This window comes from Myotis davidii, unplaced genomic scaffold (assembly GCF_000327345.1).
Source record: "Myotis davidii unplaced genomic scaffold, ASM32734v1 scaffold496, whole genome shotgun sequence".
NCBI lineage: Eukaryota > Metazoa > Chordata > Mammalia > Chiroptera > Vespertilionidae > Myotis > Myotis davidii.
In genome coordinates this window covers 2,288,873-2,316,861 of record NW_006289398.1, presented here as the reverse complement: position 1 = coordinate 2,316,861, position 27,989 = coordinate 2,288,873, and the positions used below count along the sequence as shown (strand labels likewise).

Sequence of the window (27,989 nt, the reverse complement as noted above, 5' to 3'; positions counted from 1 at the left end):
CCGTACCCTTTTATGTAATGATGTTTACTTTGAATTTATATTAGTTCACACAAACACTCCATCCATGCTTTTGTTCCGGCCCTCCGGTCCAGTTTAAGGACCCATTGTGGCCCTCGAGTCAAAAAGTTTGCCCACCCCTGGGCTAGGAGCTTCGGTCGCCAGAGGGCGTGGCCAGCCTGAAAACGGCCATCAGCCCCCTCACCAGGCTGTCCAGGCACCCAAGTGGGACTCCCCCACCCTGAAGGGGCTGTGGGCAGCCTGAAAATGGCCCTCAGCCCCTCACCCAGACTGGCCAAACCCCCATTGGGTGAGGGTACCCACTGGGAGGCTTGACCAGCCTGCAAACAGCCCTCAGCCCCTCACCCAGGCTTGCCAGGCACCCCATCGGGGACCCCCACCCTGAAGGGGGTGTGGCCCTGAAAATGGCCCTCAGCCCCTCACCCAGCTGGCCAGGCACCCCAGCAGGACTCCCACCTTGAAGGGGGTGTAGCCAGCCTGAAAACAGCCCTTAGCACCTCACCCAGGCTGGCCAGGCACGACACCCTTAAGGGCAAACCAGCCAGACCCCACCCATGCACCAGGCCTCTATCCTATATAATAAAAGGGTAATATGCAAATTGACCCTAATAGCAGAACGACTGGGAATGACTAGTCACTATTACACACACTGACCACCAGGGGACAGATGCTCAATGCAGGAGCTTCCCCCTGGTGGTCAGTGCGCTCCCACAGCGGGAGCTCTGCTCAGCCACAAGCCAGGCTGATGGCTGCCAGCGATGGTGGTGGGAGCCTCTCCTACCTCCTCAGCAGCACTAAGGATGTCTGACTGCCGCTTCGGTCTGCTCCCCGCTGGCAAGTGGACATCCCCCGAGGACTCCCGGGCTGCCAGAGGGATGTCTGACTGCCAACTTAGGCCCGTCCCCTGGGGAGTGGGCCTAAGCCAGCAGGTGAATATCCTCCAAGGGGTCCCAGACTGCGAGAGGGCACAGGCTGGGCTGAGGGACACCCCCAAAGTGCACAAATTTTTGTGCACCAGGCCTCTAGTTTATAATAATGAAACAGTAAATTATCTAAGTATTTTTTTTACCTAAATATTTAACAAAGTGGAATTAATGGAATAAACTATGATTCACAATACAATAGAATTCTTTTCACCTGTTAAAATAATTTTTGAAGAATAAACTATTTAATGTCACAAAAACACTCATTTTCATTGGTAAGTGAAAAGAAGGTTACATGTATATATTTTACAATCAATTATTAGCTATCTAATCTTCTCAACCATTTTATGAAGTATATTATTCTCTTCATTTATCAGGTGAGTAAAATCAGGAGGCTAGATAACTTGCCTGAAGGTCATACAATATGTACAGTATGGAACATATGTATTATATATGTGTGCACATATGTTTATATATTAAAATACAGGGTAAGACCAAAGTATGAACAGTGACCATTTCTGGGAGTGGAATTTGGAGTGATTTTTATTTGCATTTTGTTTGCTTAGCTCTAAAAAAATCCTACAATTTAAAAAGACAGCACGAGTCCAGTGTTGAGCAGCAGAATCCAATCCTAGCTGTCAGTCTCCGGCAGGCTGCTTGGCCATTCAAAGCCAGCGACCTGGCCTGGCAGAGTATCCTCTCCCTCCATGGTGAGCAGGGGTGGGCATCACCTTACTCTAGCATTTTAATACCCTCATCACTTACATTTAACATTGTACTCACTTAATAAAACCTTTGGTTTTTCATCAGTGGCCACTTGCCAACTTCTTTTCCATTGGTCCGTGAAGGCCACGCCACTAGTACGGCTGCTTCTGCCCGAGTCACCTGCGTCCTCAGTTTTCTCCTGGGTCTCAGCCCACAGGGGAGACCCAGCCTTGGTTCTGACCTGATTCCTGCCCGCTCTCTCTCTTGTGCCTGGATATCGTCTATTTAAGGTCAAGCATTCCTTTTGCAGGAAAACAGCTGAAGCTGTGCTCCCATCCTGTTACCTTGGAGACTGACTCGTGTCCAGAACTGGAATTTGCTACTGGACTGGCTAACTCGCTAGCCCTGTGTTTTTCCATTTCTCACTTATTCCTTTCCCGTGATCTCAAAGCCTTCTCCATCTGAGCATTCAGTATGAGCATCAGGCTGTGGATTTTGCTAGCTTCTTGACAATAGTCCCTTTGGTAACTTAGTAAGATTGTTGAGGTAATTTCAATAGTAAAGAAAAATGTAGAGGTTCGATGGCTTATATCAATAAAAATGTCTTGGGACAGGTACCAGCTGATTACTCTAGATTTAGGTGTTAATTTCTAAATTTCATGTAAAATGTAGGTCTTATATTAGACTGTAAACAACCAAAGTGAATGGCTGACTTTTTTTGCCAATGGAACAGGTTATCACAGTAAAATGAAAAAAACAAACAAACACCAACACAAATGAGTAAATGCAGAGATCTATAAATATAGCAGGGTGGGTAATCCTCTATCAGTGAAATTTATTACTTACCTGAATTAAAAACACTTTGATGCTATAGTCTTCTAAATCAGTAGCTGTTATTCGTAAATTTTGGTGGTTCGCTCTTTGAATCTCCATTTGAGTCCAGAGTTTGCTATTGAGAATCAGCCTCAGGCTGCCTTGATTGCGCATAACTAAAACGGGAAGGTGAATACATCAGACTACAGAAGAGTTGATTTCTTACCCTTCCAGGGGAATGCCCCATTTGAAAGCAAAGTAAATCTTGTACTGATTTTTCAGATTGTATTTTCACTATTAAATTTGACTAGATTATAACTTGGTTTTCAAATTGGACTTTATTATGTTAAAGAATTTTTTTAATTTATTTTTTGGTTAAAATGCTGGAATTATATATTTTTACTATAATATTAAAAATGATTAAAATTTTAGAACTCCTTTGGGGAGCTACTGTTCTTAAGAATTTACCCAAAAACTGTTTAAGATAGAGAAAACTGAAATGGAATTAAAAAATAGAATGAGTTAAATAAATGATGGTACAGCTAGTCAAGGTATTATGAACCCATTAAGAAGACTGAAGAGGCCCAGCTGGCGTCGACCTATTGAACTAGGAGGTCACAGTTAGATTCACATGCCCGGGTTGCAGGCTCCCTCCCCAGTAGAGCATGCAGGAGGCAGCCAATCAATGATTCTCTCTCATCATTAATGTTTCTATCTCTCTTTTCCTCTCCTTCCTCTCTGAAATATATTCTTCCTCTCTGAAGAAAAGAAATTATTGATGTAGAAAAGTGATCTTGGTATATACTATGTAAACAAGAAGAAATCCAATTGCGAAGCAGTATAAACACCACGACACACACCCTTTTCAGTATATGTAGATGGAGGACAACGTCTAGAAGAATGTGTATTGTAAACAGAAGCTATCACAGGAAGATGGACCTTTCAGTGATTTCTTCCTGTTGACCCATATTTTCTGTCTTCTGTAATGAACTAGTATGTCCCGTATAATTTTTTTTAAAGGGTTGTTTTGTGTCTCTTTGGCAGGTGGTGGAAGGAGTAAAATTAAACCAAAGTAGAAAAACAACCAGTACCTGCCTTGGGAATAATACTTAGAAACCTGTTTGCCAATTACAGAACTGAAGACACTGTTTCTATTCTCTTAGTCTGAATTCTATTCCGTACCCATTTGTTGAGCTTGATATCTGAAACTCAACAAACATGCATACACTTAGATCTGACTTCTATTTGTGGTCTTCTCCTCCACAGCTCTCTCACTGGCTAGTATTAACCAGCCAACCAAACCTATCGCCCACCCAGGTCTCGGCGTGGGCTCACTTTAAGTCTGGGCCTCTGAATGAGGGCCACTGTGCCTTTCTGATGTCTTTCAGTGTGACTGACTCCAGGTTCCAACCAGCACTCTGCCTGCAGGATTCAATAACCACACACCTTTATTTCCTTGGAAACTGACCCTTCATCCCAACCCACACACCAGGCTATGAATGGCATGGTAAATTATAGGGCAGATATTCTTTTTTAGGAAAACTATTTTCACTTTTTAAATAATTTGTGTCATATTTCTTTAAATAATAATGGGTTGCTATTTAGGTATGTGGTGGGCTCCTTCATGGGTACTTTACATGCATTATTATCTCACTGAATTCTCACAATCATTAAGTGACGGACTATTATTCCATTTTCATTTATTGATTTTGAGAGAGAGAGCGAGAACAAGAAATATCAATTTGTTATTCCACTTACTAGTATTTATTCATGCATTGGTTGCTTCTTCTCTGTGTCCTAACCAAGGATCAAGCCTGCAACCTTGATGTATCGGGAGACCAGTCTTACCAACTGAGCTTCCTGGCCAGGGCCATTATCCCCATTTCAAAATGGTAACTGACTTGTCTAAGGTCACCAGGGAGTCAGTGGGGGAGCCAGAACTGGGACCAGTGTCCTCTGACATAAGGGCCTACTCTAACCAGGAAGCTCCTGTGGCACATTGGAAACAACATTGTTTTCAACAGTCTGATTTCTTGACATTATGACACATCTCCAGACAATGGTTTGCACCTATATTAGAAATTTCCCCCTGAGACATAGCGTCCTGCGTTACCAGCAGATCCCTTACTTAGTCTTGACTGGAAGGCCCCACAGTCACTGCTAGCTGTGTCATTCAGCCTCAGCGCTCCCCGGCCCCTTTCAGTCCAGGACGGGGTGGTTTTGTTGAACACAAAAAGCTTGCAGTTGATCTGAAGGGCAATATTTTAAAATGTCAAACATATAGAAAGTTTCTTCAAATCCCTCCCTATACTTTTATTTATTTGATCTTTTACCAGAATAACCTTTGTTAATGACTTACACATCAGTTTTAAAACATTATTTAAACTTAAATATTATTTAACTTTATGAATATACAAGTTTTGAATAGTTCAAACATTAAAAATCAAGAAGATGGGAGAAAAGGGAGGACTTATGTAATAATTTCAACAGTAAATATTTTTTAAAAAGCATGATGTACAAAGTGAGAAGTCCCTCCCCAAACCTAGTTTCCCATTTGTACTTTCTACCTCCTGTATCAGTAATCACTATTGCTAATATTAATTCTCCCATATATAAGTATATATATATGTATATGTATATATGACAATACATATATATGTTCCCCCTTTTTTTCCTGTAAATGGTAGAATAGCATACTCCTTTCTGTATCTTGCTTTTTCATTTAACAATACATAGTGTGGTAAAAGTAGGTTTACTGTTGTGAGTACATACATGAAATAGAGTTTATTCTTATATTATTACTTATTAATTATTTTATTATTTTCCATATGAACAACTGTAAACCTACTTTCACCCCACCCAGTATATCTATATAAACACCAACTTTTAAATTAAACTTAATGCTATTTGAGCTGTGTAATTTATTTGAAGGTAAAGCAATGATGGAAATATTTGTATGCTTTAAATATTTTAAAGAATAGAGCATGAGAGCTAAGATGTGACAGCAGAGTACCCTACTGGCATTTAAAATACCAGTGGCTCTCAAATGTCACTGTGTTTGTGAGTCACCTGGATGACTTATGAAAATACAGCATCAGGCCAGGGTCTCACCTGTCACAATTACTTCCATAGTCTAGGGTTAATCTGATCTGAAGTTACGCTTGGAACACACTTATATAGTAAACATGTTAGCAGATTGTGGGGGAGGAGAAGAGGAAAGGAGGAAGAGAGATGTAGACAGACAAAGGGAAACCCGTGCCTTGTCGAGAAATGATCAAGTTGTAGTAATTACACTTCATATGCCTGGGCTGATACCTAGACCACTCCACATTCAAACCGATAGTGATACTGTAGACGCATTTGTGAAAGTTTTGATTTCTATGACATTCAGAACTTACAAACTTTCAAAAGGGAAACAAAATTCTTTTACTCTCTAGAACTAAAATCAATTCATCTTATCAGCACTTTAAAACCTTCCGTGTAAGTTAAAATTTTAAATCCTATGATAATGGCACTGATTGTACAAGCAGGTTGAGCAGTGTACAGAGGTCAAAGTTATATTAAGAAAGTGTCCTGCCCTAGCTGGTTTGGCTCAGCGGATAGATCTTTGGCCTGCGGACTGAAGGGTCCCAGGTTCGTTTCCGGTCAAGGGCATGTACCTGGGTTGCGGGCACTTCCCCAGTGGGGGGCGCGCAAGAGGCAGCTGAATCGAGGTTTCTCTCTCATTGATGTTTCTAACTCTCTATCCTTCTCCCTCTCCCTTCCTCTCTGTAAAAAAATCAATAAAATATATTTTTTAAAAAGAAAAGAAAGTGTCCTGAGCTGTCTGCTTCCTAAGGGACTAATGTGAATGGCTGTAAACCCAACAACCCATTTTTCCTGCAAGTTATAAGCACAAATGTAAGAATTCAACAAAATACTGCTTTAATGTTTGGAAGTGTCCAACATTTTTATTTAAGCAACTCAGTTTTCTTGAAAAGAATACTTCTGCCTTTAAAAAAATAACACATGTCCCTGTTGATGATAACTTTATATCTGCAAGGGCTACCAGAAAGAGCAATATATGATATACAGACCTTTAACACATTATATTCCGCTTCCTCCCCTGTTATTACATCAATTTTCTTCAGCAAGCATTTTGGTGGTGATTTGGAAGAGAGAGCAGCAGCTGATTCAATCAGGGATATATTTTTAATAGCGTCTGTTCCTAAGAGAAAATAGGGGGAAACACATAAAAGGCCCCATATTTTTCTAGTGTGAACATCCTCTGTTGCTCCTATTAAATACTAGTACATCTCTTCCATTTTTTTATAACAATGAGTGTTTCCAAAAAACCCACGTTCTTCAGGTTAAGTAAATCTCTTTAATGACTTGCCATGTATTTAGTCAAAAATTTTAAAAAGGGTCTATGTCATGTAACTATATGTATATGCTTTATTCTTTACTAACAAATTTGAAAATACTGGACTATTGCTTTTGTATTTTGTAGATGTTAAACAAATGACATGGGAAAACAGGAAATAAACTAGTCAAACCAAATGTTTTACAAGTGAAACAATTCTTACTTGAGCTTGGAGAGTTGATAGGAAATTTTAGAGTGTATTTGAATGGCTTTTCCTTGGCATAGGAGTCATTTTCAAGTTGAGGCTGGGTGAGTTTTTGCATACCCTAGGTGGGGGGAAAGATGCGTTACTTAATTTTACCCTCTTATATTCGCAGTAAGCCAAAAGATATCTTTGTTCTCCTGTTTTAAACAAAACCAACTGCTGTGTTTTGGTTGGGCTCCCTCTGTGCTGAACAGGAAGTTGCTCCCTCTCCTTGCAGGACCTTGGTCCTGGTCCCCAGGAAGCAGAGCCCAGTGAGCACCAGCCTACTTGGGTGGGATCTGGTTCCAGGGATGATGTGAGAAGTTGTAGAGGCCCCAAAGGAGGTGACAGCTGTTCCATGGGACCGCCAGACTAACCTGATACCTACGAGGAGGTGCAACTATTATCTGTTTCAAGGTATTTCAGTATGCCCAGCAACTCACTGTTCTATCCACAGCATTAAAACATCATCATAATAATGGCCCTGTCTGGGTGGCTCAGTCGTTCAACTCCTAGTCAGGGCACATACTTAGGCTGCAGGTACAATCTCCTGTAGGGGCACGTATGGGAGGCAAATGATCAATGTTTCTCACATTGATGTGCCTCCCCTCCCTGCTCTACTCCTTCCTCTCTAAAATCAATGAACATATCCTGTGGTGAGGATTAAATACTACTACTACTACTACTAATAATAATAATAATAAAAATTATCCAGAGAACCCACTGAGCTGTCTCGGAGATCATCTTCATAGAAACAATCTTTTTTTAAAAAATGTATTTCTTTATTGATTTCAGAGAGGAAGGGAGAAGGAAAGAGAGATAGAAACATCAATGATGAGAGAGAATCATTGATTGGCTGCCTCCTGCACACCCCCCCACTGGGGATCAAGCCAACACCCCAGGCATGTGCCCTCGGCCAGAATCGAACCTGGGACCCTTCAGTCGGCAGGCTGACACTCTATCCACTGAGCAAAGCCAGCCAGGGCCATAGAAAGAATCTTAATTTTCCTCCCATCAGCTTTTGCCAACAATGGGTCTTTGTACATGTGTTATAATCAAGGCCTGTGTGAAAAGGACTGAGTAGTTCCCTACCATTTATGATCCTGTATAGCCCCCTGCAGAACAGGGAAAACTGAAATGACACTTCCCTTATAAACTATTCAAGGTTTGCTCACAATATTTAACTGGACATCAAGAATAGTCTGTTAAAATCAATAGACACGAGTATATTTATTTCGAAGGGACAAAAACAAACAAACAAACAAAAAACTTAAGGCACAGAAAGCTTAATGGCTAACTCTAGGAGCACATGGTCAGCTAACCAGTCCAAAGGATATCCGGGCCCCCAAGTCACTAGGCCACAGGATTACAGGATTAACTGAAGACAAATACAAGTTTGCTCTATTGTTCCTATCTGTAGGATGCTATCAATTTAAAGAGAGAGGAAGCGCAGATTCTTTTGTAAACCAAATGGGAAGTGCCCAATAGGAAAGCACTCAAATGCCTCTTCCAAGTACATCACAATCCTGATTAGGTCCTTTGTACAGGTATCTCTCTGTCTCATGCAGTTTTCAAGCCTGGCTGTATATTAGAATCGCCTGACACCTGGCCTCAACCAAAAGATTCTGAAATGGTTGGTTTAGGGAGATGCCCAGGCACAAAAATACTGTGAAGGCTCACCAGATAGCTAGTAGGCAGGCAAACTGAAGACCGACACCAATGCTTTATGTATCATAAGAACACAATACCTTTGTTACATTGAGTTGAATGCTAATAAAATACCTTATTTTTGTCGGTGACATCTCACAGAAGCTAATCTGGTGTCCAATTTAGGGCTAAATGTTATGGAGTAAATATCCCTAAATATATTGCCTGGAATTTCATTCTGGAAGTTGGTCCATTCTGGTTCCGATGCAAAGGTGTGCGTCACCAGCTCTGGGATCGCAGGTGTTGACCTTCGTTTTGGGAGGGACCAAAGAACGCCTCTAAACTAGAAAGCTATGCCAACTGCTCTTGGGATTGGGGTTTAGCCTGAGGCAGGTATGGAATAAACGAGATCGAAAGTGACTTATTGGTGGAAGCCCTAAAAATCTTGGAATAAACTGGCCTCATGAGTTGGTCCTTCTATTAATCTGAGCCCTTTCATGGGGTTTTAAATCTCGACAGCCTCCTTGGGTCCTCCCTGTAACGAGCAGCCCACAAGGCAAGCTAGCCACCGAGGCCTACCTTAGCCAAGATTCTGGTCCGGGTCAAAGCTGGGAAGAGCATGAAGATGTGATGGACTAGATTACAGCACAGGAACACCTGCTCCATAGCGTTCACGTTGCTGTATAATTCCCCCACACCCCACCCCCCTCCCTCCTAGATGATGCTGTCTTAAAGACATCCCCTAAGGAGGGCAGAGCAGCAACTGCCTCATGCAGGATTCTCAATAGTGAATAAAGAGGGCAGTAATGATAGTTCTGGGTCTCCACTTGGCAAGTATTTTCCCCTTAAAGCTAGACGCAAGTAAGTTAGAGTAACACTTTTCAAAGTAAGACCTTGAAGGGAAAGGTTGTGGTTAATGAGAAAAAACTGGCAAACAATTTTAAATACATCTTATTACCAAAAAATGCTATTGAAAAACGGTATTAAGATGCCATTACCAGTTGAGCTTATTTAACTATTGCAGGTGATTCTGGGATTTCCTTGGATACCTTTGGGTTAACGCAAGTCAAGAACTATTTAATATTTCTCATCAGTAATACTGTTATAATTATACTATTCTCTTCTTCTGTGGGTTCTTGTCTATTATTCTAACAACCAAAACTAGCTTCCCAGGGGACTCTTCCCAGTTAAAGAAAGAAAACGAGCCTTTGAACCCAGGAGTTAAAGAGTGTGCTCCAATGTAACACTGTTTTAATTAATTTGTCTTCAGGAATTTGAAGTGACAGCTCTCTACATAATAAGAGAAACATTTGCCAAAATCTTACCAAAACTCTTTCTACCATGTTTTCTCCAAAAACAAAGTCAGAACTGCAGCTTTTAAAAGAATACTTATCTTCATTTGGTTGACATCTAAAAAATAGAAAGAAGCATTTGCTATTTTATTTATGTGTGTGGGGGGGTGTTTAAAGCTTCTTTTTACTATAACTATTGCTTTTTCCTCCTTCCATCAACGATTGACTTATTTTTTACATTTTTAACTAAATTTTTTTTCAGTTATAGTTTACATTTAATATTATTTTGTACTAGTTTCAGGTGTACAGCATAGTAATTAGACAATAATATACTTTACAAAGTATTCCTCCTGATAGCTCCAGTACCCACCTGGCACCATACATAGTTATTACAATATTATTGACTGTATTCCCTATGCTGTACTTTACATGCCCATGACTGATTTGTAACTACCAATCTGTGCTTCTCAATCCCTTCACCGTTTTCACCCATCCCCCAACTCCCCTCCCCTCTGGCAGCCATTGATCTGTTCTCTGTACCTATGAATCTGTTTCTGTTTTGTTTATTCATTTATATTGTTCTTTAGATTCCACACATAGGTGAAATCATATGGTATTTGTCTTTTTCTGACTGCCTCATTTCATTTAGCATAATACCCTTTAGGTTCATCCAGGCTTCACAAATGGTAAGATTTCATTCTTTTTTATGGCCTAGTAATATTCCAATATTAATGATATTACAATATTAGAGACATTTTGAAAATCATTTTAAACTGTGTTCTCCATAAAATCTTCTTTCAAACAGAAATATTGACAATTTATCTCTATGATGTCAGAAAATTATTTTCCGTAAATGGTTATAACGATACAAGAAAGCAACAATGAAGGAACAGCACTCACCCTACTGATGCAGCACCCAAAAGAATCTGGTTGGTAGACAGCTGGATTGAAATTCCAGCACTTGGCAAATTTTCACTTAGCAAAGAGGAGTTCTTCTCGGAAATCTGAACGAAAATAAATCCATCAAAAAGTTCATTTAAACTGCTTCCTATGGTGGCATCAGACAAGGAAATAATAGTTATAGTTAAATGTATTGAAAATTTGCTGTATTCAAGTATTTCCCTGAGCATTATATGTACACTATCTCATTTTCTGTTCACAACTCCATACACTTTGTACACCTATTATTTATTATCCACATTTCCCAGGTGTGTGAACTAACCTAACGCGTTCAAATAACTTGGCTAGGCCTGGACAACCAGGAGTGGGGCTGATGATTGAGCCTGGGTCTGTCTGACACCAGAGACTATACACTTGGTCCTAATATTTCAGAAATCCCACTCCTTTTGTTCCTTTTTCAGCTAAGTGGAGTTAATTCTCATTTCTAGGTTAGTAAATCTATCTTTCAGGTTTATTTACTCCCTGGAAGCAACTAAGAGCTTCACCATCACCACCATCCAATCAGTGTGGGAGGAAACTCCATCTCTTCACCTAGGAACATTGGACTGGTAACTTAATCAATAGAAATGTGCATATGTACATAAGTGTTAATGTATAAATGAAGGAGTGGGCACTTTTAGAACTGGAAGGAACCCTAGAAAGATCAGATCTAGTATCTCCAATGTTTTGTGGACACCTTCCTTCCCCTATCAGAGATGTAGTAGGGAGTTCATGTCTTTAAAGGCAGGTGGGCCTGGCCAGCATGGCTCAATAGTTGAGCTTTGACTTATGAACCAGGAGGTCATGGTTCAAGTTCTGGTCGGGGCACATGCCCGAATTGCAGGCTCAATCCCCAGTGTGAGGCGTGTAGTTCATAGCTGATCAATGATTCTCTCTCATCAGTGATGTTTCTATCTCTCCCTTCCTCTCGGAAATCAATCTATAATAATAAAAGCATAATATGCTAATTAGACCAGATGTCCTTCCAGATGACCTTCCGGACAAAGCCAGGCTGAGAGGGAAGCCCAGGTCCTGGGTGCCAGTGGGAAGCTGGTGCTGGCAGCCGGGGGAAGGAAGGCCTACTCTTTTTTTTTTTTATTATTGCTTGAATTTCGTGCATTAGCCCTAACCGGTTTGGCTCAGTGGATAGAGCATCAGCCTGCGGACTGAAGGGTCCCAGGTTCGATTCTGGCCAAGGGAATGTATCTTGGTTGAGGTCACATCCCCAGTAGGGGGTGTACAAGAGGCAGCTGACCTGTTTCTAACTCTCTATCCTTCTCCCTTCCTCTCTGTAAAAAAAATCAATAAAATATATTTTTTAAAAAAAGAATGAAGCCCAATCTTAAAAAAAAAAAAAATCCCCAGTGTGAGGCGTGCAGGAGGCAGCCAATCAACAATTCTCTCACATCATTGATGTTTCTATCTCTCTCTCCCTCTCCCTTCCTCTTTGAAATAAATAAAAATAAAAAAATAAAAAATATATATTTCCATTAAACAAATAAATGAATAAAATAAAGACAGATGGGATCTGTTTCTACTTTAATCTTATATCAACCAATAGAAATAATTTTGAGTAGTTCCCTATTATAATATAATTTGAGAACTGAGAAATATATATCAAGAGAATATGCATCATTGGTTAGCAACAATCAAAATATATGTTCACGACTCAGTCACACAGAGGATTCATCACTCAGCCAAAATCACAGATTTTACTCTTACCATTGTTTAAAATAGTTTTTATTAGGCATATATGGTTTAAATCAGCCATGGGCAAACTATGGCCCGCGGCCCAGATCCGGCCCATTTGAAATGAATAAAACTAAATTAAAAAAAGACCGTACCCTTTTATGTAATGATGTTGACTTTGAATTTATATTAGTTCACACAAACACTCCATCCATGCTTTTGTTCCGGCCCTCCGGTCCAGTTTAAGAACCCATTGTGGCCCTCGAGTCAAAAAGTTTGCCCACCCCTGGTTTAAATTATACACAATAAGTGACCACTGATTAATGACAGGATGTATAAAAATTTTTCTGATTTTGATATACAAGTTAATAAGGAACATGAAAATAATGGTTCTAGAAAATTCACCTAGAAATAGTTTTCACTAGATCTATAAGTTACATATATTTTGTCAGAATTCTTAATAGCATTTAGTTAGTCTTTAGATGTTAAAAGATCATCATTAAATAGAAAATGATGGGCATATCCAATTAGGCTTTTCATTAATGAAGAGTAAGTTCGATTCATAACCTTCATGAGTTGTTCAAGTAGAAATGTTTACAAACAATAGCCTGAAAATTTCCCTTATGCTTAATCATTTAGGAAGAAAATGCAAGAAATATATATTTTATTATTTAAATAGGCAATTAAGATTTTAAAAAACATGCCAAAGAAGAAATATTGATGTATTTTTGATATCATAACATGTAATAAAAATTTTAATCTATAATTTATGGGAATGTTGTTACAAAATCAAATGAAATATAATAAAATTTTAAAATTAGTAACATATTTTTTCTTAGAAACTTTTCTAAAAATATATTTTATTGATTTTTTCCAGAGAGGAAGGGAGAAGGATAGAGAGTTAGAAACATCGATGAGAGAAACATCAATCAGCTGCCTCCTGCACACCCTCTACTAGGGATGTGCCCGCAACCAAAGGTACATGCCCCTGACCAGAATAGAACCTGGGACTCTTCAGTCCACAGGCCGACGCTCTATCCACTGAGCCAAACCGGTCAGGACTTCTTATAAACTTTTAAAAAATTAACATGCATCACTTTGTAAATAAATAAAAGCTTTTAAATAATATGTGATGATTATTAGAAATGAAAACTTTTAATAATATACTGATTTAAAATTTAAAACATGTTACTTAAAAATCACATCATAAACCATGCATAAATAATAAAGGGTTTTTTTAAATTCACAATGGGTCTCATGAACTCATTATTTTACCAAAAAAAAAAATTAGAAATATAAAAATGTTGGCAAATGTTGACTAAGTTCAACTCCCTCACTTCACTAATAGAAAGGGAAGGTTGGGTGCTTTTTCCAAGAATGCAAACGTAGATAGTAGCAGAGGTAGGTTTACTACCAACTTGATTTCTTTTCATTGAATTGATGAAATCACTGGAATTTTTAACACTCCAGGTGTTGCTATCCTTATGTCCAGTAAAGAAAAACAAAACAAAATGAGGTGGACCAACCCTCAATAGTTTGGCTGGAAATAAATGACTGATGGAATTAACTCTTAAATTCCATCTTGTGTCTCATTCCTCTCAAGTGCCTGCTTCTGAAGGAAACAGCTAGAACAATGCAAGAGACTGTCCCAAACCCATATCTGCATGGCCTGAGCAAAATGAGTATGTCCTTTAAAAGGCCCATGAAGCCTGATTCAGCCACCCACAACAGGCCTTAGCCCACAAGCCCACTTCCTAGGAAAATAACGTATCACAATGGAAGAGAGAATTCTTGTCATCTCCAGAGGCTTCCCAACGCCCCCCTTCCCCTCCCCCCCAGCTACACTGTGCAGGTAGTTCCCTGCTCCTGTTACCCATGAAAAGGGGTCTGAGTGGGTCCCTGGTGTGACCTAAACCAGCAAAGCCACGCTAGGATGTCAAGCAGTTGGGGAAGCAGAAATCCCTGTCCTACGTTTGACTTCCGATCCCAGCCCCTGGCACCTCATTGCTTTCCCTATTCTCACATGAGATCAGGGCACGGGAACAAGACCACAAGGTTTTCCGTCCTGTAGGACTCAGTTCTGCAGCTTCGGAGAGATCACAACACTTGGTCCTCGGAACAGCTCTCCAAGGTAAGAGGGCATGCGGAATGAGGTCACTGAGGGCTCTTTGCTACCTAGGCCAGGTGTTCTCCAGCTCTGCAGCTGATTCTGCAACAACATAAAGCCTAGACCACCCCTAATGACTCCTAATGCTCATGACTGGTGTGGGGCCCACAGCCACCTACTAACGGACGGATGAGGGACTGCGGTCAGTCCTACCACGGCAGAGTTTTCTTACCTTATTTTTTGTTTTTTCTTTAGTCTTGCAGTGTTCCAATGCATGGTGTCTTACTTTTTCACACCTTTGAGCTCGAGGTGGCTGCAAAATAGCAGGTCTTAGGACATGTTCAGAATGTTTCAAAGGACCTTAATGGAACAGAATGAAAGAGTCAACATATCTTAAGTGAATGAAATACTTCTTCCTCTATATTTTTTGACTAATTTAATGATTATGATTAACTAATCAAAGTCAAAATAGCCAGCGAATTGCTTAGTACTTACTTCCGGCCAAGATTTTACCCACTAAGTATTTACTTTGGCCATGGGACCGGGCTTATCAAATACACTCTCTCACGCTTTGTCACTCAGCCTTACCTCCATCCCCCCAACACACACACACACACACACACACACACACACACACACACACACACGCAGATTAAAATGTGGATGGTAAATGTAATTTCTGAGGTTTTCGTAATAGAGAAACTACATACTTTGTTCTGCACTGTTCATGTCAACACTCCTTTGCACAAGAGTTGATGTCATAAAAACATTGTTTTTCTTCACTGTAAGAAAAAAAAATATTTAGAAAAAATTAAGTCTAGGAGAGTGGGTCTGTTTCTGTGCGATTTGGGTTCTAACAGCCTCGCATGGAACTCACCAGTAGATGGCAGTGTCCGCACTAACAGGGTAGGAGGCAGTGCATGGGAGAGCGCTGACTGCTAGAAACGCGTGGTGGCAGGGTGAGTTGTGCTACATAGTTGTTTCCTCTCATAAATGTAAGTGACAATTAGGTCGCTAACAGAATAGGCCATCTTAAGAATCATGAAATGGAATACTGAGGCAAATTCTACAGATTATGAAATCTAAATTGATAATGAACTCTTACAGAATGTTAAAAAATTGTTAGCAAATTCTGTCCCTCTCCCTACTCTAATAATACCTGGAGACAGAAGTGAAATCATTGTGATACGTTATTTTCCTAGGAAGTGTGCTTGTGGGCTAAGACTGTGGTGGTGGCTACAAGTACAGAATTACTAGACATTTCAAAGTGATCACCTCCTGGTTGCAGAAACAGGAGCCTTGGAGCATTTGAGTAATGGAGATATGAAAAGAATAAGAATTGCTTTTTCAAAGTATTATAACCTGCTCAAATTGGGGGTAGAATTGCTCCTGTAATTCAAAATTCAATTAAGTGGTATTTATTATCTTCATTCTTGAAAAGCAACAATGAACTGACCATATAAAATTATGCAATTTTTCTCCGTTGCAATACCACCAATAATTCTGTACTACATACAAAGGAATGGTGCTTACTGATATGAAGGTTTCTTTATTCAGTCTTTCCTTTTTGTGTAGCTGACTCTTTTGGTCTGATTAAAATAAGAAGAATTTAGCGGTTATCTTGATAACTCAAAGCCATCCCTCTGAGATTAGGACCCCATTCCTCTTACTGTCTGTAACGTGTCAGTGAGGCTTAGAGGGGCCTGCTGAGTTAGAAGCATCTCTTCTGTATCTGGAAGGTGTCTGACATACTGCTCTTAGTCATGCTTGGAATTCTTATTAAGAATATAAATGCATTAATTTGAATATGCAGTGGTTCCTAGGATCAGTGAAAAGAAAGTGAATAGTGTGTGCTTGTTTTTTTATTTCTAGTGGCAAGCTTCACTTGGAAAAGGCAGTTGGTTGTTCAGTAGAAACAAAAACACCCAAGAATATAAATCATAATTTTAAAGTAGAAAATGTTCCAACCATTTCAAATCTTTAATTAAAATAAAATAGTTTTTATTAAAATAAAAGTTTTTATAATGCTTAGCAAAGCATTATAAATTTCAAATAAAAAGGAAGTAATATTTTAATTAATGAAAAGTACAAGAGGGTTAATATTCTAAACTTTAAAACATAAATCTAAAGCATAAACTTTAGAATAAGAATCTAAAGCATAGTTTTATATTTTGTATATACAACTATATGTATTATAAACCATATACATGGAAAATAATAAGTAAAATAAAGCAAGTTCTTTTATAGGGCTGCCGTATACAGTATATTGCTATCATAAACATGAAATCCTAAAAAAAATCAAGTTCAAACTTTCTATCAAAAATAAACATATATATTGTCTGGCTTTATAAAGTTCTTAAGGTTTTCTTCCGTTCATACTTCGTTAAGACCTCTACTTTGTTTGCCACTAAAATGTCAGTATTTTATAGCAGCTGAGAAAGAAAGATCATCATTAAGGAGAATGGATTTGCAAAGGTCAGCGTGACAGGCTCAAGGTTCTAGAAACTCTTTGAGGCTCACCGTGTTTAAGATACTCTATCAGGCATGAGGATGATCTCAAGGAACTTACAGTGGAGACAGACATAGCATAAACAGCTGTATTACAAGGCAGAGAGCAATGCAATCAACTCTACAAGGAATCACCGAGTGCGTTGAGTGTAGAAGAGAAGCAAACGAAGTCACTGATATTCAGAACACAGCACTAAATGATGACGTTCTTAGAACAAAGTGTCTTTTTAAAAGGTGGACATCTTTTATTTAAGTAGGTGGTTGCTTACGAGAAAATGACAGTCTTCCCTACAAAAAATAATACATACTTAAGGCAGAAACTTTGTAAACATCACAAAATACAAAGAGGGAGCTAAAAAACCTAACCACTCATTGCTGGGAGCCGGTCCATCCTTGCTGTTTCAAGGGACCTGGCATATATGGCATACTGTTCTTAATATGTTTGCTCACCTTCTTGGCACTATGTGTTTTTACCAAGGTCACCTCTCCGAGAAAGGTTGGTTTCTATTATAGTCTCTTTCAGAAATCCTAAATGAGGTTAGAATCATTATGCCATTATTGCTGGATTCAACCTAAGAGCTGCTCTCTAATACAAAAAATGACACAAGAAAGGATGAGACATGATTGATTTCTAAGATTATCCTCAAGACACGTACCACCCTTCTGCAATATGTGACGAAAGTGGTGCAGGGGACAGCACATCCAAGCTATTCAACTGGAAAGGGCGAAGAGGATTTTTTTGCCCCTCCCCACCTTAACTTGCTCCTGCACCTTCTTCGCCGACTCCGTCCACACCTTTGGGGACCCCTGGACCTGCTGGGGTGGACCCCAGCAACTCATAATCCCATTACCTGAAATAACCATTTCTAACATTGTGGCTTCCGTCCTTTCAGTCTTTTTTCAATGTTGGCCAATTGAATGCACTCACCGTATGGTTATATGAAAACAATCTGCTATTTTCATATAACCATATATTATAAGCACTATCCAGTGGGTAGACTTTTAAAAATTATCCATTTGTAAAGTTTCTTAGACATTTTATACTCAGACTAAACGTAACAGAGAAACACTCACAGTCTATCTACACTATACCTACCTCCTTGGGACTGAGAAGCTGTAGTTTGCAAAGAAAAAGATGAAGACCGTATGCGCTTTCTTGAAAAACCATTACATTCTGCAAGAAATTCAATGTGAAGGGTAAAATTGCTTGCAATAACAAATTATCCTCAACTGATGATATGGGGGACAAATAGAATTTCCTTTTGTCTATACAAATTATCATTGGGTAACACATTAACTTCTGAAGCACAATTTTAAATATTGGGGTTAATAGCTAGGTGATTATGAACTGATAGTCATATCATCAGTTGTAAAACTATCAGACCAAGTGGTTTCAGCAAGAAATTGCATATGAATTCTGAGATTGTATGGAGAATGTTTGGGTACGTGGAAACAAAGGCAGTAGAGAAGCATGGGATTGTAGAGTTGCGAACGTCACTGATTTCAGGGCCCCTCACGTCATCTCTCAAAACAACAGCCAGTCTACTTTCTTGTTTGTTTCTTTGTTTTTAATTTTATTTTAATTTGAAAATATTTTCAAATTTACAGAAAAGTTGTAAAAATAGTACAAAGGATTCTCATGTGCCCTTCAATCAGATTCAGCAGCTGTAAACATTTTGCCTCATTTGATTTATCATTCTCGATTTACATACATATTTTGCTGAATCACTTCAGATTAAACTGTGTGTTTTATGTCCCTTGCACCTAAATATTTCAATGTTCATTACCTTAGAATAAGAAAATCTCTCATATTATCCCAGTATGATGATCAACTGCAAGAAATTTAACATAACATACAATATTCTGAACTAACACAGCAACCATAATTTTGTCCATTGACTAATAATGTCCTTTGTAACATTTTCCACCCAGTGCAGGATTCAGCCCAGAATCATAGATAGCATTTGATTGTCACAGGTCTTCTGTCTCCTTTAATCTGGATTTCCTCCTCAGGCTTTCTTTCTTTTAAAGAATTTATTTCTCATGTTTTAATAAGATATTTTTTTTTCATTTTGAGTTTTTAATGCAGTTTGAACTACATTTTCCTGTTGAAATCTTTTTAAATTAAATTTATTGGGATAGCATCACTTAATAACATGATATAAAGTTCCAGTGTGCCATTTTATAATATGACATCTATATACCCTATTCTGTGTGAGCACATAACACTTTCATGTTTAAACACAAGAAAAACCATCAAGTTTTACGTAGTCTGTGCCACATGCCAAAATGCTTGTGCCTGCTTACTAGTATGTTCTTTGTCTAAAGGTTGATTTTGAAATACAAGATTTAAATCGTTACCTGGTTCCGCTGCTTCGTGCAGGGTTTCTTCCGCAGGCCTCTGGAAGGAAAGGAAGCTGCCAGTGAGAGTTTTCACACCAGACTTCTCCCCTGTCGCTTTCTAAGAGAATTCTCCACGGCCAGGTCTCTTGAGCGAGGCCAGGACACAGCTGCTCACCGTTAGTCATGAGCATGCATTCAAGAGCGAGCCAAGTCCGGCAGAGCGGGTCCACTTTGCAGTGACTGCAGAACCCCTGGGAGCTTCTGAGACTCCGACTCAGGATTCTGAGTGGCTAACCTGGGCTGGGGCCCGTGAATCTGGTTTTTCAACAAGGGCTTGGGGGGTTAAGATTTCTGTAGTTAACTTTGGGGGAAGTGATGTACAGTGGGGCCTTGACTTACGAGTGTCCCGACTAACGAGTTTTGCAAGATACGAGCCATCTCTCAGCCGATTTTTTGCTTTGACTTGCGAGCTAAAATTCGGGTTATGAGCCAGCTTCAGATACCCCACCGCTGGTTGGCGCAGCGAACGTCACAGTGAACGCCACAACATCAGCCCAGCATCACGTGTCTCACTCGTTCACTTTAAGATTTGACATACGAGTAATTTGAGTTACAAGCTCTGTCACAGAAAGAATTAAACTCGTAAGTCAAGGCACCACTGTACATTACCTGCGTAAGAATGAATAACAAGGAAATACTAACTGAGATAAAGTGAGAATACTGTTTGTCTTTTGAAGCAAGTCTGATGCTGATAAAAAAGATGGGTCCTTCAGATCCCTTTTTAAATCAAATATCGCAGTGTACAACTTATTTAATACTCCATGTCAGGCTGGATTGGAGCAGCCTTAGCCCTTCGGATCTCTTTCAGTCCCTCCCACCCAAGTCACTCCAAAAATGTATAATTTAGTGGAGATTCAAGACAAGGTCACTGACTTCCCATTGCAGCTGAATTGCTGTTGGTAAATCCCTACTATATAAATATTCTGGAGGCACTACTCTGTAAGTGAAGAATAAGAAAATAAACTTACTCAGCAGGGATATATCATTTAGTGTAGCTAGCTTCTTTTAATATAATTTTCTTTGTCAAAGTAAAAATCAAACAAAAAAGTCACTTCATCTTACCTTAAAAGATTGCTCTCTCTTTTCAAAAACAAATATTGGTTGAGCAATGACAGATTTTTCTGTAAAACAAAAAGAACAGAAAAGAAATAAAACCATATTTTGACATTTCTAATGCCCAACTAAAAATATTTGAAGATTTTGTTTATTTATTTGTATTTTCTTTCTGCCTTTGGGTAAAATCCAAACTGTTTTACATGGATGCTATAAATGGAATATTTATAAATAATTTTAATAGTTAATTACAGAAATAAATACTTGGGGGAAAGTGACAGTAAATATATTTCCACAAATAGAGTGATCATCCCATTAAAAGAACATGTGTTAAGGGTTTAAGAAAAACAAAATATAATTCCCCGCCTTCAGAATCCCACCAAGACAGAGTGATTAACACCTATACTTTTAGAATAAAAAGTTTCAAGGGGTGAAAAACCTCATTTGATAATAGAACTCCTCCTTGGATCAGATCTGAAGGTATAGATGTACTGCATTCCAGCTTTAAAAATGATCTAGAAATAATCCATATGTCCTTGACTAGAGTAGTCATATACTAAGAAATGCTTTCAATATTTAGACTAAGAATCAGTGTTAGTGTTATAAAGTAGCTAAAGTTTGTCATCAGCCGTACCAACCTTACCAATCTTTTATACTTTCCTATCTTAGCTAGGACAAAGGGAGAAACTCACTGACTCTAGGGTACAAATGGGTGGTCACTGCTTTAAATATCAGCACTCCAGCATTCTCAGGGAAAGTTACATGGTTCTTAAGAGCTTGGGCTCTGGAGTTAGGAGGGCATGTGTTCAAATACAAGTTTCACTACTAATTGGCTTTAGGAAACTGAATATGTCTGTACCCGTTTTCTCATCTGAAAAAAGAAAGATTATTACAGTACTTACCTCATAGTTTATGTGAAGATTAAATGGATTTTTAGATCTAATTATTAGATTTTAATAAAACAAACAAAAAAGAATAGTAAACATGTGGCATGCCACCAACCCCCATTTGGAAACTCATAACCAACATGGCTAACTGGTGACACACCTTCTTGAGGAGCCCAAATATGAGCTCAGAACTTTGCTCCCGATAGGTTTCCAGAAGCCATTACCCACACTCTGTGCTGCCATACAGGCCGAGGTCAGCTGGCACCCCTAGGCTGCATAAATCACCTCTAGCCGGGGCGTTTCAAGGAACTACCACACCTTTCAGATGCCAGAAAGGGTTCTCCAGCTCCCCACAATGTTCTCCATGAGAGAGTGTCACAAACTCTGCCAGATGACCCTTGGCTAAGCTCCTGGGCCACGTGAAGCTGGATGCCTTCTTTCAGCCCAATGACGGACACTACTCACTTCTTATGCAAGTGCTACTGCCCGGGCCGCCCTGGGAGCCAAGTGAGCCCCAGCACAAAACATGCAATAGCACACCGGCAATCCCATCCACGTTAGACTATAGCTCAAGCCTTTGCTCTTTCTCCAACAAGCTCCTTTCCAGCAGTTACTTTAGATGTAAGAAAGGAGCTCCCTAGTGGCTTTGAAAGGAAACTGTCTTTGTGGATGTGCAGGGGAATACTTATGAATCCCAGCAATGAATGGGTCTTTTCTCAACTGGACTTGGATAGTCATTCTTAAAATAGCATGACTTGGCCTCAGCCAAGACAAACTACATCACTTTCCTTCTATCAAAACATTCAGCTAAACACGGGCAAAAGCGATCTTTAATGGCAGCATTAAGGAGGAAATCCCACAGGGTTACTCGCAGCCTGGAAGGCATATGGTAAAGTAAGAAGGCCCCTTTTATTAGTTAATTCAACAAATATTTATTGCACATCTTTTGTGTGCCAGCCACTGTGTTAGGACCCAGGCCCACATTGTCTGATTGAAGGTACATTAGCCTCAGGCAGCCGCCTGCTCAGCCTGACATGGCCCAGCACATTAGTTAGAAAGCAGATAATCTCCTACCCTCCACTTCCATCTAAACTTTCTCCGTCTCTCCCACGCATTTATCTGGGCTCCAAGACAAAGACAAAATAAGCATTGATCAAGCCACTGGGTTCATACCAGCTTTCGCACCTGACCCAGTAGGAAAACCCTATATAATAAAAGGCTAATATGCAAATTGTCCCCTCGGGAGTTTGACCAACCTGGAGTTCAACTGCTCGCTATGATGTGAACTGACCACCAGGGGGCAGCGCAGAATGAAGGAAGGCCCTGGCCAGCATCTGGCAGCTGGGGGAAGGAAGGCCCCAATCAGCCCTTTGGGCTGATTGCCCACCAGGCCTAGGGACACTACCCATGTACCCGGCCTCTAGTATGAAAATAAAAGCAAGGTCCTTGAAATTATATTTTTAAAATTTTATCCTTTATTATTTATAATGTATTTATTATTCAAGCCACTTACCTAACAAATACGTAGTGATGGATGACTGTGTATGAGATAGTTTGCAAGGTGAGAGAGAGGACAGTGGTACAAGAGGAGGCCAAAGACCAGGTTGGAGCTTTGGGAAGCCTTGTAGGCTGAGCCAGGAGTTCTGTTTTCATTCAAAGAAGAAATGGGAAGCCAGTAAGAGATTTTACTCTGTGAAGTGATTCACTGGGAAATGCATTTGTTTTTTTAAGATCACTCTGCCTGCTGTGTGGAAAGGGGGCCAGAGGAGGAAGGACTGAGAGAGAGGAAATAATTAAGAGGCGAGGCTAAATTCCAGAAGAGACCTGGCTAGGTTGCTCTTTGCTTCTTTGATCATCTTGCATCTCTGATGTTTTGAGGCAAATGGAATAATTAAAAATTTAAAATACAGTCTTCTGTTAAAAGGAATGAAGATGGAAGAACGGGGAGGAGAAACTTAAAAACTTAAGGATTAATTTTGATGTTTTGCCTGTTTTAAGGTTCATATAACATTTAATGAATCCCAATATTCATGGTTGTTTTCTAAACTACTTCATTATGAGAAGAAAGATGTTCACGTATCCCACACATATATTTAAGTACCTGTTATATACAAGAAAGGACACAGTGTACTATTGATATAACTCAACCGCAGTTCCCCGTCATTCTGCTCCACAATGGAAGCAAGCAGTGGGCGAAGAGCTTTTATCCATCATCGTGTCTAATTTAATTCATCACTTTGTGGGTTAAATATGCTTTCTATCATATTTACAGATGCTTACTTACTAGTACAGGTGGAGAAACAAAGGCTCTAAGACAGGGGTCCTCAAACTATAGCCCGCGGGCCACATGCAAATACAAATATTGTATTTGTTCCTGTTTTGGTTTTTTTACTTCAAAATGAGATATGTGCAGTGTGCATAGGAATTTGTTCATAGTTTTTTTTTTTTAAACTATAGTCCGGCCCTCCAACGGTCTGAGGGACAGTGAACTGGCCCCCTGTTTAAAAAGTTTAAGGACCCCTGCTCTAAGGGATTTGTTCAAAATCATGCCACTAGTAAGTGGCAAAACCATTAATTAAACCCAGGCCCCTCCTACAAATTATTGATTTTAACTCCCACCTGTCATACTGTGATATCTGATACAACCTCACCTGTAAAATATCATGTTCTACATGTATAATATGTACATTGTTGGCACCAAGAAAAGAGAGAGCAAAGAAGGGGCAAGGAGGAGTCTACTGGTTTTTCCCCCCAAAAAACTTGTAGAACCATTTGATCCTTCAAAACATATGAATAAGTAGAACTAATATACTTTTTAAAAATAATCCCTTCCTACTATAGCATCAGACACCCATCATTAAAGGACAAATCTCAAGCCCCTTGCCCAAAATAGACTTCTTCTTGAATTACACCACCAGCAGGCAGGCATCCACTATCTTCTTTCTTGGCAGATCCCAGAATGATGGAAATATCTATCTATATAAAAGCCTCAGCGACAGAATGACTAAACAACTGAACTATTGATTGACCGGTTGCTATGATGCACACTGACCACCAGGAGGCAGATGCTCAGTGCAGGAGCTGCCCCCTGGTGGTCAGTGTGTTACCACAGCCAACCTCCCATGGCCAGCCAACCTCCTGCAGTCCCTCACCCCAGACTGAGCAAGACGGCCCCATTGGCTCCGATCTTTGGCCAGGCTGAGGGACTCCACCCAAGCACGAGTTCGTATACTGGGCCTCTGGTATGGAAATAAAGGTGTGAACAAGATGGATTCACTGAGTTGGAATGCATGTTTGAGAGGCATCTCATGTTCTTGCCCTTCACCTTTATTGCAAGTACTTCTCCAAGTCTCCAGACAAGCATTCAGCTAGAAACTTATGCAGATATGTAAGAGCTTAGTTCTTCAGGATTCTAAAGTGTGAATAGTAAATATAAATTTCCTTTTCCCCCTGTTCCACAATTTCCCCCAAATTTGGGGTGGGTGGTAAGGTTTTGTCCCTCCTCTATTTCATTGGCACTCAGTCTCTGACAAACAAACCAATGTCATCGAGGAAAGTAACTGGAGGGTTTTCTTGAGGAATCATCTCAATGGAGGCGGTTTGAAAGGATCTACTGAACCAAAAGCAGATCCACAAGAGGAGGCGGGGACTGAGAACAGACCCTGTGGCTCAGATATGAGCATGTGAGAGCTCCTAGTCTAGTTGCCTCTTCAAACCTTTTTGGAATAAAGCAGAATATCCATCTATCTATCTCTCTCTATCCATCCGTCTCCCACATAGACATATATATATCTTTCTCTATCCAGACATCTACACCCACATGCACATGTACATATACATACATGCATACACACATAGCACTCTGTCAGGCTACAGGTTGCATAGAAGACACTGGATAAAAGCGAGGTGCCCTGGCTGAAACCGGTTTGGCTCAGTGAATAGAGCGTCGGCCTGCGGACTGAAGGGTCCCAGGTTCGATTCCGGTCAAGGGCATGTACCTTGGTTGCGGGCACATCCCCAGTGGAGAGTGTGTAGGAGGCAGCTGGTCGCTGTTTCTCTCTCATCGATGTTTCTAGCTCTCTCTCTCTCTCCTTTCCTCTCTGTAAAAACTCAATAAAATATATTTAAAAAAAAAAAAAAAGCGAGGTGCCCTACCCTCGCTCACTGATCGGCTGCCTCCTGCATTGTCCCCAGTCCTATGTCATATGCCGACACCCTGTGACTCTCGTTGGCTGGAAGAAACGCCTCATTGCTCCTCAGAGGTCTTTCTCTTTCCTTTCACTCATCACCTTATTCTTAGCCCTAGCTTTCTTCTCACTTCCCCTGAGCTCCCATTCTCTTATTCTTTTCGTCTGTTTTAAATATCAGGATATTTCTGATTCAGGCTATAGCCCATAAATGGCTGTAGAGATCCTTGCTCTCAAAGTGTAGTCCAGACAGACCAGCAACACTGACTGGGAGCTTGCTAGAAATACAGAGTCCTAGGCCCCGCCCAGACCTGCTGATTCAGAAGCTGCATTTGCAGTCCCCCAGGTGACTTGCATACATATCTGAGAAGCAACCCCAGCTTTCTGTCCACTGAGACCAGGATTAGGACGATGGCAGTGGAGACTCCTGGGGTTAGTGACTAAACCTCCAGATGTTATTAACGAGAAACTGGTTATTATGACTCAATGAAAGGTGAAGTCAAGGGCTACTCTGAAGAAATACCTGTAGGAAGGATGTTGAAATATAGAAGTTGATATTGAAATCAATCATTCAGATAGTCTGTGAAGCCACAAATGATTTCCTCTCTAATGCAAAAGTTTGTTTTCATAATATGTCTGAAATCTGACTTTCTTTTCAAAAATGTTTAGCAAATATCTCTGCTTGTGATTATTAAATGTTAGTTAAAATGTCATTCCTGCGAAGCAAACACTTAGCCTGGAAACCTAAACTACATAAAAAACTCAGATTCTTTAACAAGAACTTGAAGCATCTGAAGTCCCAACTGTAAATGATATCTTCTGTAGAAAATACTGACACATCACAGCAGGTGAAGAGACATGAAGTTTCTGAATCACAGTCTTGATTTTTTGAAAAAAGAGCAAATAACAAAACTAGATGAACATGTTGTAAGACAGTTTTAAGAAAAGGCAAAGTGAAGCCCAGAAAATATAAAAGGAATCCTTCAATTCATGAAGGAAGCACAAACATGAAACGTTCTGTGCTTGGTTCTCACCAATACGGAGGAACTCTGTCAAAATGCAAGAGAAAGGAAATAAACAACAAATCACCCACCAACATGTAAGAAGGATTTCTTTTCAGAAAGAGGCGGTAGGGCCACACAGTGACAGGATTAACTGTGAGGGACCATCTTGGTGCTAGTTTATGGGACACTCTGTACCGACCAGAAGGTGAAATAACTAGCACCCTGGAGGGAAGCAGGCGGTTCGCACAGGAAGTTTCCGGGCCGCCTCACAAAGCCCCAGTTCAACTTGAGACACAAGATGAATGGCGCCTGCTGGGCTGTTTCCAGGCCTGGCCATCCCTGTGTAAGCTCTAAGCAGTTTGTGTACAAGCGTGTTGTAAAAAACATAACACGCGAAGTAAAAGGGGAAAAACACTCAACCTTTTTAATCCAATTCTAAATTTTTGCACTGCTTTAAGTTTTCATTGGAAATGAAACGAACTGCTAATTCTAAGAAATTTGGCATTTCTAGGGTTTTTTGTGTACAGAGGAACAGCAGCAAGGGAAAGGGCAGCACCGCTCTTTTCTTTCCTTTTCCCTCATAAGTGGAAGCACTCTTTTAAAGTGTATTTTCTCTGATTCCAGAGGAGGGGAGAGGGATGGAGAGAGAGAAACATCAATGATGAGCCAGAATCATGGCTGCCTCCTGCACGCCCCACACTGGGGATCAAGCCCACAACCTGGGCCTGTGCCCTGACCGGGAATTGAACCGTGACCTCCTGGTTCATAGGTAGATGCTCAACCGCTGAGCCACACCGGCCAGGGAGACATTTCTAGTTTTGATTCCAGGTCTGGACCAGCCTGGTAGAGCTGTGACCCAGGCTGCGGGAGTTGTCCTGAACCTTGGTTTTGCCATCTGTAAACACTGCAAGGTGCTTCACTTCCTCTTGCCATTTTCTCTTCATATTCTGACTCTAAAGAAGTTTGTTTGAGAATGTCCGCAGGCCAATGACATGACGAGTCTAGCAATTGAAGATTTCCTTGTCAATTTTTTCCAGCCCCAGGCAAAAATAGCTCAGAAGAATGTGTTCCTTTGGACAGAGCGTATCCATTTCTCCATAAGCTGAAGGTGTTACTAGGTCTGTCCATAAACACAACTGTTGTGTGCTCCTGTGGCAGTCACTTGCAATCCGGGATTACTGGACTATGTTCAGTGGCAGCACTTGTGGGCTCCCTGGCTGCCGGCAAG

The 27,989-nt window shown here is 40.2% G+C and overlaps 1 protein-coding gene across 2 annotated transcripts in view; it reads right to left on the bottom strand.

Moving 5' to 3' along the window:
- RANBP3L (RAN binding protein 3 like) overlaps positions 1–27,989 on the bottom strand; it is a 48,852-nt gene that overhangs the window by 6,204 nt on the left and 14,659 nt on the right. For both annotated transcript variants that reach the window (XM_015562640.1, XM_006761753.2), the window contains 11 exons: positions 20,693–20,751; positions 19,589–19,628; positions 18,324–18,401; positions 15,430–15,501; positions 14,952–15,079; positions 10,885–10,988; positions 10,018–10,102; positions 7,025–7,127; positions 6,536–6,666; positions 4,588–4,708; positions 2,493–2,635 (listed from right to left, as the gene is read on the bottom strand). In XM_015562640.1, coding sequence (XP_015418126.1) covers positions 2,493–2,635; positions 4,588–4,708; positions 6,536–6,666; positions 7,025–7,127; positions 10,018–10,102; positions 10,885–10,988; positions 14,952–15,079; positions 15,430–15,501; positions 18,324–18,401; positions 19,589–19,628; positions 20,693–20,751 — 1,064 coding nt within the window. The remainder of the gene's footprint in view (positions 1–2,492; positions 2,636–4,587; positions 4,709–6,535; positions 6,667–7,024; positions 7,128–10,017; positions 10,103–10,884; positions 10,989–14,951; positions 15,080–15,429; positions 15,502–18,323; positions 18,402–19,588; positions 19,629–20,692; positions 20,752–27,989) is intronic.